The sequence below is a fragment of the Uloborus diversus genome, chromosome 4 (genome assembly GCF_026930045.1).
Source record: "Uloborus diversus isolate 005 chromosome 4, Udiv.v.3.1, whole genome shotgun sequence".
In the NCBI taxonomy this organism is placed as follows: domain Eukaryota; kingdom Metazoa; phylum Arthropoda; class Arachnida; order Araneae; family Uloboridae; genus Uloborus; species Uloborus diversus.
Genome location: NC_072734.1, coordinates 178551231 through 178565133, shown reverse-complemented (window position 1 = coordinate 178565133; position 13903 = coordinate 178551231). Strand labels below are relative to the sequence as shown.

Below are 13903 nucleotides of genomic sequence, written 5' to 3'. Positions count from 1 at the left end.
TTAAAAAAGCGCTTAAAACACGTTTTTCCCGAACTCCTAATACTTTACTGGGGAAAAAATTGTGAGTTTGAGAAATGTTACGTTTTTTTTTTTTTTTTTTTTTTTTGTAAAGAAATTGTCCGAAATGGTTTTTAAGGATTTTTTTCAAATAAACTGATTTTTATATGTAGTTGTACTTGTGAAGTTTAAGGGAACAATCAGTCAAGTTTGTTACCATGAAGTCCAAAAATCTATCTTAAAACGGTGTAGATTCTATAACTGTAGATAAAAAAACAAATTAATTGACTGTTTTTTGATTCCACTGCACTTATTAATTCCTTTTCTTGCTGAAAAGAGTTTGAAATCATTTGTTTATTTCATTTTCATGTGGGGACACAAAATGGATTCCGCGCATAGAGGGCAAATAACACCCAGGGCACCGGTGGGAAAAGAACCCAAGACCTCTGGCATATGAAGCAAAGCTTCTACCACAGTGCCACGGAGGCTCCAAATACCTAGTTCTTATATGAAACAACGGATTTTACAATTTATCTGTTATATATATACATTCTTAAAGAGAAGATTTATCTAATAACATTAAAAAATCCGAAAATGCTACTAAAAAAACCAACTTGTCGCTAGATAAAAATTAAGAAACTATTACCACTTTCAGCCTTAAGTGTCTAAAAAAGTTATAAGCTATGCTAATGCCTTAACTACAATTTTAATAATAATTAGTAAACTATCTGGGGCAATACTTGTAAACTGAACAGATTTAATGACTTTGCAACTGAATTCATCTCAAGTGAAATGACAAAGCCTAAGGGGCTAGACTTGCTATAATTAGTCCTGAAATCATAAGGTCTAATGCAACTTTTGGCCTTGGGACAGAACTGTTAAACAACTTAAGTGAGATTGATTATCTTCTAGTTTCTGAATCTTCTCTTACGAATTTGAGTTATGGGATTTTCACCGAATCTTGCTCTGACGTTGATTAAAATCCTACTCGCAGATTATTTATGTTTAGCAGCGGTCTCCTCCAGATATTTGGCGGAATTTGTCAACACCAAAAAGTCATAAATACGAAATGTGTTGTAGTAATTATAAAAGACTATAATCTTGTATGTTCTTGGCTATATCGTTAATCATTATAAAACACGTTAGTAACTGAATCGAGGAATTTTGTTATGAACGATGACGTTGTTTAAGAAATTTTATTGAATTATTTGTCTAAAGCTACTTTAGAGAAAGAGAGAAATGAATTAATTTGTTAATTACACATTTTCCTAAGTATCCCCGCCAAAAAATTTAATAAATGGAGTAAATGGCTATAATAAAATGGCATATCAAAGATATAGTACACAGAGTGGCCAAATTATTATAAATCATTAACATTGGCCAAATTATAAAATTTCTGTACTTTTTTGTTGTTACATAGTTTTTCTATTTAAACACATTTTAAAGTTTATTTAAAGTTTGTTCTAGCCACACTTTATATTCCATTTGTTTTTAATTTTAAATTTGACAGACGTCCCTGTCCGTCACCGTTAAAATTTCGAGTTACAAGCTTCTTTTTGTGAGTGTAATTTTTCGACAAAAATAACGATTTTATGCATATAATACTAAGTAATTCAAGTAGCCATATCATGCATTGAAAGCATGCCACACCGCATCCAAGCCGTGATAGCATCAAAGGGCGAAGGTACTAAATATTAAATAATTATTTTTTCACCTATTTATAATATCGATTAAAAGGTACTTTACTCAAAATATTAATTAACCATAATAAATGTAAACGTTAAAATGTGTTCAAGTAATAAAACTATGTAACAATAAAAACAAAGCTAATGAAAAAGAAATACAAAAAAAATTGTTTGAGTAGAATAATTTGACAATCCACTCTATGTGACGAAATTCTTCAGGAAAATTACAAATACAATTTTTAAGGATTTTTGTTTTTAGCGTAGTAATATTAAGTTTGTTTACGATATGCATTGCGTATGCAATATGTATGTCATGTAATAGTTCTAGCTATACGGAATTATTTTAAATTTTGTTGTTGCGATGTATGATCCTATAAGAATATTCGGTATAAAATTAGTATAAAGTATTTACTTATTTCAGAAACAGTAGTTATGCAACTACAAAATATATTACTTTTATTAATGAAATGCTCTCCTTTTGAAGAAAATGTTAAAAGCACTACAACATCAAAAAAATTGAAAATCGCTATAATAATATAAGACGACTTTAGAGGTTTCATTTCGTACCTTTACTTTGGATTTTCTTCATCAGTAAGCTACATTTTTGCATAAAAAATATGTTCCTTCTAACTACGTGTCGGCAATTCTTGTTTTGCTCTTTGTTTATTTTTAATGATTGTATAATGTTTTTCGTTTTTTAAACTAAATTCATGTTTATAGATTCATTGTTTTGTTAATTTCTTTCGTTCCGTATTTTTTAATTTCTTCATAAGTTGAAAAAAAAAAGAATAGACCACAAGATGAAACTAAAGGAAAACTCATATAAGGGAGAACAAAATGCAATTTTAATAAAGTTTCAATTTTTTTTTTTTTTTGGTTAAAAAAGTTGATGTTCTCTTCGTTGTTTTTCAGTGCCGATGGTAACTACGAAGTCCGTTACAAGTCCAACGTCCTCATTTACCCAGAAGGCCAGGTGATGTGGGTTCCGCCAGCCATCTATCAGAGCTCTTGCACCATCGACGTCACGTACTTCCCCTTTGATCAGCAGAAATGCGTCATGAAGTTCGGTTCCTGGACTTTCAACGGCGACCAAGTGTCCTTAAAGCTCTATAACGACAACTACTGGGTCGACCTGTCTGACTACTGGAAGTCGGGCACCTGGGACATCGTGGAAGTGCCCGCCTTCCTCAACATCAACAATCAGTCCAAAAGCGGCCAGCCCACGGAGACCGACATCTCGTTCTACATCACCATCCGACGCAAGACGCTCTTCTACACGGTGAATCTGATCCTGCCAACGGTGCTGATCTCTTTTCTTTGCATCTTGGTCTTCTACCTGCCCGCGGAAGCCGGCGAGAAAGTCACTCTGGGCATCTCGATCCTGCTCTCGCTGGTCGTCTTCCTGTTGCTCGTCTCGAAGATCCTGCCACCGACGTCGCTCGTGCTTCCGCTCATCGCCAAGTACCTGCTCTTTACCTTCCTGATGAACACAGTCTCCATCCTGGTGACGGTCATCATTCTCAACTGGAACTTCAGGGGTCCGCGCACGCACCGGATGCCCAACTGGATCCGAGTGGTCTTCCTCAAGTACCTGCCCATCATGCTCTTGATGAAGAGGCCCAAGAAGACGCGGCTCAGGTGGATGATGGAGATGCCGGGTCTCGGAGGGGTGCACCACCACTTCCACGGTGGTGGATCTCCCGAGACCTTGAAAGCGAGTGGTGGTGTGTGCCAGACGGTGAAGCACCACCCTGGGAAGATGGACTTTGTAGAAATGGCCGACATTCACCACCCGAACTGCACAGTCGCACGAGCCAACCCACAACAGGTTGGCGGGGTCGATCCCCAGATCAGAGACATTGAAGGGGCAGATACGTTGTATCTCACACCTGAAGCGTATAGAGCAACGGAGGCGATTGAGTTCATTGCAGAACATCTGCGAAGCGAAGATGAATATATTCAAGTGAGTATATACTACGAGTAAAACGTTTATCACCTTTTGATCATAACTAAAACTATCTTCTACTTTCCAATTTCGAAATTAGGAAAGACCTTTGTACATCGGTTTGCCTAGTTTTATTCCACAAAAGCAGATTAACTAACTCATTTAAAAGTGGGAACATAATATATAAGCATTGTTATTTAGCTTGAATTCAATCTAAATGCTGAAAACAATGTCAATAATACTAATAAATTCCATTCCTAATTACAAGGCATTACGGTATCTCGGGCCATTGCTCAAAAGTTAGGTATTAAACCGCAATGAGTGGGAGACATTTTTACATAGATTTAGAAAATGTAATAATACTGTCACGATGATTTAAATAATCACAGAGTACGTTTAACTAAACTAGTTATTTTTATTAGCTTGCCGCAACTCGCAACATGGAAGAACTAGAGAACTGCCCACAACTCGTGAGGTTCCCGCTTTTATATGAACGTAGAACATCCTAGAACATTCCGTTAGAAAGTGAAAGAAACTTACAGAACATTTTGAACACGGTGTAAATAAAATCAATGTAAAAGTCCAAACACTGGATTGTCACAACCGGGACCAGATCCTGGCTCCTACCTGCTCGAAGCCCCGTGCGCTGCCAACTGAGCCACTGTGATTAACGTTTGCGACGCAATATCAGGAAATAGCAATGGTTTATTCTAGTGATAATTTTAATGACAAAGCGAACATATTATACAATTTTAAATATTTTTATAATTTTTTTTTATTGTTGTAATTCTAAAACTGATTTTGAATGACAGCTGCCACTGCAATTGAACTTGCTTTACGATTACGTTTTCTATAAAATTTACATAAGGATGTAGTTATTACATACGGAGACACATAAGGAAACAATTGTATATTTTAATTTAGAGCTTAATACATTCAAAATTAAGTGGAGTGTTTCTACGTACCCAGGTCTCTCCTAATTACTTTTGAAAAACGCGTCACTAATCTTTTAACACTGTAAGCTTGTGTGATTTTCTGGCAACTCACTTTTAGTTGTGGGAAATTAAAAGAAAAAAAAATGCAGTAGAATCCAATTAAAATGGCTATTTTGAGTAAGGTAACCGGTTTATCCGGAATCGTCAAACACAAATCATTAGCACTAATAGTTCCACCGTTCAACCAACAGGCTCACGTTACCCGGACGATTGATCGCAATCTTAGTTTGCTTGCAATTCAGGTGACAATCATACTTATAACAAGATGAGTTCAATTTACTGTTAAGTTTTTGAGATGATTTTTATGAAAAAGCATAAATGGTAAAGCGCATGTCGTCAGTGGTTAGCGGCTGCTTTTTGTGATTCTAGTTGAGCAATAAAACGCTTTTGGTTATTGTACTATTATTTGAGCAAAAAAATTCGTCGGAATATTCTTTTGCAACTTCGAACTAAACTGTTGAATTTTAATTGTTTCGAAGTATTATTAAACACTTAAAGATGCGGTTAGTTTTGACACGACTTGTTGATCGACCGGTTAAGCTAGCGGATATCTAAGCCCAGACCACTGCGGACCCTCACATGAAAACATATCAACTTTGTAAACCCCATCAAAAAAAAAAAAAAATAAATAAAATAAAATAAATCTTATTTTCTACAATGTATACACGAACAGATTTTTCATTCATTTCTCTAGACATTTTTAAAGCCAGTGTGTACTTTCCACCACCTAAACCTATTTTGAGTCATGATAGACTCAAAAAATCAGTAATCCAACGTCATTAAGCACAAAAATTGCAAAAAAATTGCAATTTTTGCAATTTTTTTGCAATTTTTGTGCTTAATGACGTTGGATTACTGATTTTTTGAATCTTCAGCACAAAGGTATTTATTCGTTATCATGATAGACTGTTTAAAAAATAAACCTAGGAGTAAATGTTATTAAATTATATCCACTGCTTCAAAGTGTATTCGTTTGGAACTAAAATATAGCTATTCACCTTCGATTACAATAGTTTTTATTTATTTTGCCTTTTCAGCAGGCTTGAATCAAAAACCCCCTGGTATGAGCAACGGATCCCCAGGGGTCCGTGGATGTTCGGAATGTTAATAGCTTGTGTAGGACAGCTCCAGATTAACCAGTTATCTTATTCAAACATAGTTATTGTAATTAGGTTGTACTGCACATTTATTTATTTATTTATTTTTAAGGGAAGTTCTGAAAAATTTAATATTCTCTGAATTCAAGCTTTATTGTTGTACTATTTTATTTCACAAAATGTTATACAATTTCATGCTCGTTGTGTTATTGGATTAATTATAATTTTTAAAGGATATATTGTATGTCTAGTTCAGAAGTTGAAACACCTTTTGACCCGGCAACTCTACCAAACTCAAAACATTAGCTTCTTGGTTTGACTTTTAAACCTTGAGTCAGTTTAAAGAACATAAAACTTATACTTTCCTAGCAATGCGGGAAAAAATATATGTGCGAAAGTAAACCAAAATCTTAAAGTAAATTGATGAAATCCCATGTATTCAGTTGAAACTGAAGCAACCGAAAACCTAAAGTAGGAAATAATAAAAGAGTAAAAGAATCTAAAGCAAAATAGAACCAACCCCAAAAGAAACGTTCTCTAGAGAATAAAAGAAAGAAGAAAATAAAACAGTTCTAAGAAAGGTGTTGGGAAAAATTCCCTCAGGAGATTAACCCCTTCCTACTGCGAAATTGGGAAAAAACCGTAGAAGATGCAAGTCTTTTCCATCGCAAGAATAGAGGTCCGAATGTTTAACAGACTGACCCAAAGTTGGGGTTTGAGGGAATGATTGTCCTCCCGTTCTAAGAGTTCTCTTATTCTAGTGTTTTATTCTCTAACATCGAGAGATTCCAAGTCCTTTATTCGACTCTTTCCAGTTTTATATATCTCTAGAAGATTCAATTTTCCTCGGACGTATTCTTAGAAATAACGAAAAAAGTCTGTAAACGTGTAAGAAATGTACTGAGTAAAATATTCTTATATAGTTTGTCTAGCATTCCGTTTTTGGCAAAGAAAGTAACTGTACAATAAGTTAAGCTTAAATGTTTATACACCATATTTGTTTAAACAGTACGCATACTTAAAACTTTTGAATGTGACATTTTATGCATAATATTTTATGTATGTTTTTTTTTTTTTTTTTTTTTGAAATACCGAATTCAAATCGTTACTGATTATTACTATAGTATTGTTCAGATATTGTGTTCTTTAACCATTATCTTGTAAGTTTAGCTTTTCAGAGTCCCAATTGATTTCCCATACTCTATTTACTCAATAATTTTATTACTCAGATCAGGAAGTGATGAGCATTACAAGTTGGAATTACATATTGCATGCTAAACAAGTATTTTTAAAGGAGTATTTTTATTATTATTATTATTATTTTTGTTTTGTATTAGGTGAAGTGTTAAATTTCCAGGGGGCTTCTCGAAAAATTTGCTTTAAAAAGAATGTAAACCTCAACTTTACATTCAAAGAAAAGGAATGAATATTCCTTTGTCTAGGAATCGTAGCCCAAACAGAAGTTATGTTCATGAAATACACCGCCAGCTCAGTCATTTCCAGCCGAGGACTGCAGTTTCATGTTTATTAGCACTCATCAGCCTGGCTTAGGAAGTGGCTGAGCTGGAGGTGGAAAACCTCTTAAGGAAGCCAAGAGAGCCAAACAAACAGTTGGCTAATACAGAATTAGCACTGACAAAATGAGTCACCGAAGCGATGGTTCGGTTCAACTCAAACATTGAAGGCAAGGCAGGTATATTCAGTAAGTTACCGCCCTATAGCCAGGGGCTATATTTTCTAAATTTTTTGGAACAGTTTCTGTTCTTGCTGTAAGAAGCGCACTCTGTTCAAATCTATTAAGAATATCATTTTGGGATTCACAATCAAAATCAATTTCATAAAAAAAAAAAAAAAATGAATCGCGTCGAAATGCAAAAGAAAATAAGCATTGATTTAACAAAGCTACTTAAAGCAGAACTAAAACCAGTCTACTGGTTACGATATATGACTTGGGTTCGGAGGATATCAGGTTTGATGTCCAAGATGACGAAATTCCATGACTTGGTAATTGAGCAGCTACCGCAAGTACAGGAAAAAATAGAAACGTTGAAATCACACTTAACTTCACGCATAAATTGCAGAGATAACTGGCGGCATCATCTTTTGATGGTTGGTTGTTAGTGGTGTTGATTTAATATTGGTTAGAACTAAAAAAAAGAAAAATAAGATTCTGAAAAAAGTGCATCAGTGCCTGATCCAAGGTAAAACCCTCCAAGGTAGTGAAAAATTCAAGATTTTCTGTTATATGTGTCTGTGATGTCCTAAGTAAGACTGAGGTAAATAGAAATTCTTAACGCTGATCTTCAAAAACACTTTCTAAAGCTCAAAGTTTTACATAAAAAAGGTTCTGATAGGTTAAGCTGTGATCTTAGCAAAGTTTATTTCTTTTTAGGGAGATTAGTGAAAGAAGAACGTGTTATACGCGATTATTAGAATTTTCTTTTTTTTTTTCGCGAAAGTAGCACGAAAGAAATCTAAATCAACTTAGCCCCAATTACCGTTCCCTGTGCCCCAACCCCAAAACTTTAAAGTTTGACCATGGACAAATGGCTCATGACCTTGGAGCAGAAACATCATTCGAGGCAGTGAAAAGCAAAGGGATGTAAGTGGACATTTTCAAGTTTTGAGTAAAATGTGTTTAAAGATAACATCCTAGGTAGGCTTTCATTGAAAAGTTTTTCTAAATCATGCTGAATAGCAGCACCTACCAGGGCTACTAGTACCATATTTTGCCCCAATGCAGAGGAGAGGTTCACCTACCATGTGTACTGGTTACCTCGAAATTTTTAATTTTGCCACTTACATCTCTTTGCTTCTCATTGCCTCATTTGTACCATCTGTAATAGGTAGCATCAGCCAGAAAACGCCGAGTAGTAAATCCACCATCTCTCCATGGTCAAGCTATACCTTGTCTCTTTATTGTAATTATTCTAAATGTTTTTGTTTTCTTTGTTTTTTAGATAAGAGAAGACTGGAAATACGTTGCTATGGTGATAGACAGACTCCAGCTTTATATCTTCTTTGCCGTAACTACTGCTGGCACTATAGGTATACTGCTGGACGCGCCTCACATATTCCAGTACGTGGATCAGGACAAAATAATAGAGATCCACAAAGGAAAGGCAACTTGAAGTCCAGAGTGCAGAACTTTTTAGAATATTTTGCTGCCGAAAAAGTTTTATAAAGAGTCTTGCAAGTTTGGGTGCAGATAAGCTTGAAAAAAAGTGATGTTTTCAGCTAAAAGTTAGAGGAAGATCTTTTTATACAGACTCCAAACAGATTGTTGCAAGCTCCTTTTTTGGACCTGCCGCCATACAGGCAGACGGGTATATAATCAAGGGTATAAATATTAATACTCATATATATACGCCTATATTATACATAAACTTAGCAGAATAAAAGGTTTATGCGTGTGTATGCCTTTTCGAGGTAAAAACGACGCAAGTTAACTACCATAATTGAATCTTTTGGTTGCCAATTTTTGTTTTGTTGTGTCGTAGTTGAAATTGTTGTAGTGTCACTGAGGGTATTTTAAGAATGCATTGCTCTTGACGAACCTCAAGAGACTGTATTTTTTTCGTGTTGGTGCGGCGACATTGTTTCCCCAATAGTACATGGTAATTAACCTGGAAGATTGGTTTTCTTGTAAATAAAGCATATGGTTACGCTTGTAGATACTGCATAACTATATTGTTCCCAAGTTTTTATTACTTAATATTTGTAATTAGAGACATTCATTTTAACATAATCCACAAAAGTATGTGTGTGTGAATGTGAGCTTTATAAATAAAGAAATATATATACATATTATATATACATATAATATTGTGACGTCGAGCTCAGTTTGAAGGCTTTTAATTTCATTGCGCTGTTTCCAACGCCTCCATAATACGCATTATACAGTGCTGGTAAAAAAAATTGCATCACCCTCGCATTTTCACAACAATGGGATTATGTGAGAAGTTTTGGTCGACCGATTAACGATGAATATATGTGAAATTCTGCAAAACTAATGAAATAAACATTTAACAGCAGGAATCCGATAATTGTTGACATTGATCGGGGCTGTTTCCGGGACAAGGCAAACTGCTGACCCCATGCTCATTTTTCCATTTCTGAACCTGCGTGTGAGTTTAGAGAAAAAAAATACTTAACCCCACGTCAATTTAAGTCTAATGGGGGGGAGAATAAAGGTTTTTAAATTGTTACTTACCAGTTTTGCCCTATTTTCACGGAGCAGAATCATCCCGGAAACTGACGTTTGGAACTGAAGTAAAGTGATCCCGGATAGTATAGTAAGCGATTTCTCCTCCAAAATGCCAATATACACCTGAGCGTTTACTGTTACTTACAGAAAGGGAAGCCCACCAACTCCTTGATCAGAAATCCCAAATCATCTGGGAAACGGGATGCTTAGCTGTGTGTTGAATGCGTTGGGATGATATTCCTCTCTTTTGCGGCGCGGGTGATGCAATTTTTTTTACCACCACTGTAGTTCATGAAATACGAAATTTCCGCGTGTGCATACGTTGTGTTAATTACTCCATTAAGTTTAGTACTTGCATTTCGCATTGAAAGCGTAGGGTGAAAAAATGTATCCGATATGTTTTTAACGGTTAGTTAGTACATTTTAATCAAAGTGACGTAACGCTTAGGCGGATATGGAAGTTCTTTGAGTAACTGAAGTAATGAGCTTTTTAAACAACAATATCAATTGTAGAAATTTCACATAAATACAGACATAACAATTATACAGTGAAATACCGTTGCCATAACCTCAGTGGACGGCAAAATTTGTTCGCTGTAACGAAAGTTTTGTTGTATTGAAATTTAAGCAAAAGTAATGGAAGTTAAATCGGGACAGAAAATTTATTTCGTTAGAGCGAATATTTCGTTGCATTGGTTATGATGGGATCTCACTGTATTATTCGAATGAACTTTTATGAATGTAATTGGTTCATGAAAAAAGAAAAGGTAAATATCATTCAACGAACGAAAATGTAAACAAAAAAGAGTTGCACTTTCTGACGCAAATAAAACTCGTCAAAAAAATTATGTTACGTTAACAAAAGATATTTTATGTTCACGCATTCATTCCCTTCACGTAATATAATTTTCTTTTTTATCTAAATGAACTCACTAATATATTTAGGACAGTACTCGACTGAAAATTAAATGAAATTTACGTAATTTTAACAATGAGCATTTCCTTGATTAAATTAGCAATTTTTTTTCTTGAAATAGAGTTTTAAATGCAAATATGTTGTTTTAACAATTTATCTTCCACTGAAATTCCGTCTGCTACTGAAAAATTTCAGCCGTGTAGAATTGATTTAAAAAATTTACCATGTCGCAAACTATTTTTTAAATCTTTATTTCGTCTGCATTTTCCATAGCTTGTGTTCTTAGGCTTCTTTGATAGATACTGCATGTCTAAAATCATTTTTCTCTTCTAATGTAGAAATACTTAGTTGTTTAGCTCATAGTTTCATCAATTTAAATTAATTTACCATCCATTAGGACTTTTAAAAACAGCTTTAGTCGTTTTAAAGCAATTTTCCATTCATTTTATCTAATCTCGCACAATTGACTTTTACATGATCGGTATCAAAGCGTTACTACATGTCAAGAGTTTAAATTGAATTGCAATTCAACACGAAACACGCAGACAGAAAGCAAATTTTGTGAACGGTATTTCGTAAATAACTGCAAAACATTTAATAAGTAATATTGTTCTTTGATTATGTTTTCCTTATAAAGAAACTCACTAATTTCGTTATTATTTATCCATTCTATCTATGGATATTATTTCAATAATAAAAGGTCTGAAAAACTTTCAAACACATTATGTAAATCAGAGTTGCGCATTATTAGAAAAGCTTTAATTACCTAATTAATTTCGTGTATATCTCATCCACAAAAATTAATCTATTCATATGTACTTTAATCTTTTTTTTTCTTCAAAACCGTCCGTGCTGGTTTAAAGTATTAAATATCGTCAAATGATTTTTCGGAAAAAAAAATACTCTTTGGCTTTTTTTTTATTTGCATTTTTTGTGTTACTTTTTTTTAAAATTTGGTTTGTTTATTCATTTTCTCTGAGATAAAACTCTAAACCATGTGAGTATGATAAACATAAAATTTCTTTAATCGGTTCTCTTTAAAGTTGCTTTGGAAGTTATTTCAAAACAACAAAATTAAATTAAATATTTGAATTAAGATTTTGAGTCAAAACGTTTCAAAGGTTGCATCGATTGTTATCGAGTTTTTACTTTCTATAAACTGCTCATCATATCAGCCGACAAAAATTTTACACATTGCTATTTAAAACAAAATATGTATATATTCTTTTGAACATATTTTTATTTCCCTTTTTACGTATTAAGTGTGAATTTAGTTATGAGAAAAGTATCTCGAGAATAATTATGAAACTTTTTGTCATTATAACTACAATGATGTATAACATTTTCTTTACAAAAAGTTCCAATCGCTCTATTACAATGAAGGAGAAGGGCTGCATCCAAAAACAATATATCAATTTCCATTTTAAAATCGCTGGTACGGAGTTTTATGAAGTCTTTTCCTTATTTTATGATGTTCTTTGTTTCTATTTTTTTGCCTCCAAAATCAAGTTCTCTATTTGCAATTGAGGTAGTGAGAAGCAAAGGAGTGTAAGTGGACATTTTCGAGTTTTGAGTAAAACGCGTTCAAAGATAACATCCTAGGGAGACTTTCATTGAATTTTTTTTCTAAATCATGCTGTACAGCAGCATCTTCCAGAGCTACTTGTACCATCTCTTGCCCCAAGGCAGAGGAGAGGTTCATCCAACATTTGTAGTGGTTGTGTCCAAGTTTTAACTTTACCACTTACATCCCTTTGCTTCTCACTGCCTCACTGGAAAATGTAGCGAAGCGTTTAGTCGAAATGATAATTTTAGAAAAGGCGTAAGCTTTATTTAAATTAATGGCACTTACGCCCTTTCTGAAATCATTAATTCAATTTGTAGCTTGTTTTCTCTGTAAACGGCTTTGGATATGTAATATACAGTATCAAAATTTCTTTATCTATGACATATTTATGCAAAGTTTTGGTATTGGTTTTCAATTTAAATGATCAATAAAAAAATTGAATCAAAATTGAGTTCATGCTGTCAATTGCGTATTTTGTAAGATAAAATGTCGTTTATGCCAGCCCTTTCAAAGCAATTTATTAGAAGTCATTCAATTCCACCACTTAAGCATTTTTGTCCAAAGTCACTACTCAACACAATACTTTTTAAAAAAAGACTATTTAAGAAAATTCTCATTAACGCGTCGAGTATTTTAAAAGTAAATATAAATCAATTCTACAAAAACATTCTATGTGTCTAACAACGCGATAAAAGAACTTAAAAAATAAATGAGAAAGAAAAATCATTGACGATTTAATCGAGCAAATCATTAAAAAAGTATTATCGGCATTCAAATCAATCCTCAGTGAACTGAAACAGTATCATGTTTGGAAAAAGCTGACAGTGTATAGGAGTTTTTTCTTCTTTTTTTCGCATAATCAATTATGGTGCTAACTTAATCAGAGGCGAAAAATATTTTTCCCTCCAAGTTTTTGAGTTAAAATACGAAACATATGACATATGATGCAAATACATAAACTATTAAAACTATGTGGATAAGCACATGAGAAAATAAACTACACCCTTTTGCGAATTAATGGAATCAAGTTAAGAATTTTTAATTTTCGAATTTTTTAGGATGTTCAATCTTTGTTTATAACAGCTGTTTAGCCCACCAGTAGATTAGGCGCTATAACCTCACCTTTTTTTGTCATAAATATTGAGTTTTGTTTAAGTGTTAGAAATTTTAACATATTTTTGCTGTTTTTTCTCAATCCGGTCACTTTATCTTTTTGTAAGCCATGGATATTTCTCTACGAAAGATTTAGGCCATTGTGACATTGAGTGAAAATTTGATTGCACAACAAAAGAAAAATGATTTGGGCTTTGCTAAAAACATAGTTTAGAGATCAAGAATTCAAAGAAAAGTGCAAAACTGTAGTTGACTCTATGCCCAGTTGAATGAAAATGGTGCTGAACAAAAAAAAGGGGGGGGGGACAGACTATGTGGTGATTTTGATTTTATAATTAAGTGATGTAGATAAAGGCAAGTTTGTAAAAAAATTGTCTTGAT

At 33.7% G+C, this 13903-nt stretch overlaps 1 protein-coding gene across 1 annotated transcript in view; it reads left to right on the top strand.

Moving 5' to 3' along the window:
- The window catches only part of LOC129221598 (acetylcholine receptor subunit beta-like 1), a 48221-nt gene extending 39371 nt beyond the window's left edge, over nucleotides 1-8850 (top strand). The window contains exons 4-5 of the mRNA XM_054856117.1: nucleotides 2595-3645; nucleotides 8680-8850. Of these exons, the coding sequence (XP_054712092.1) occupies nucleotides 2595-3645; nucleotides 8680-8850 (1222 nt within the window). The remainder of the gene's footprint in view (nucleotides 1-2594; nucleotides 3646-8679) is intronic.
- The last annotated feature ends 5053 nt before the right edge of the window (nucleotides 8851-13903 follow it).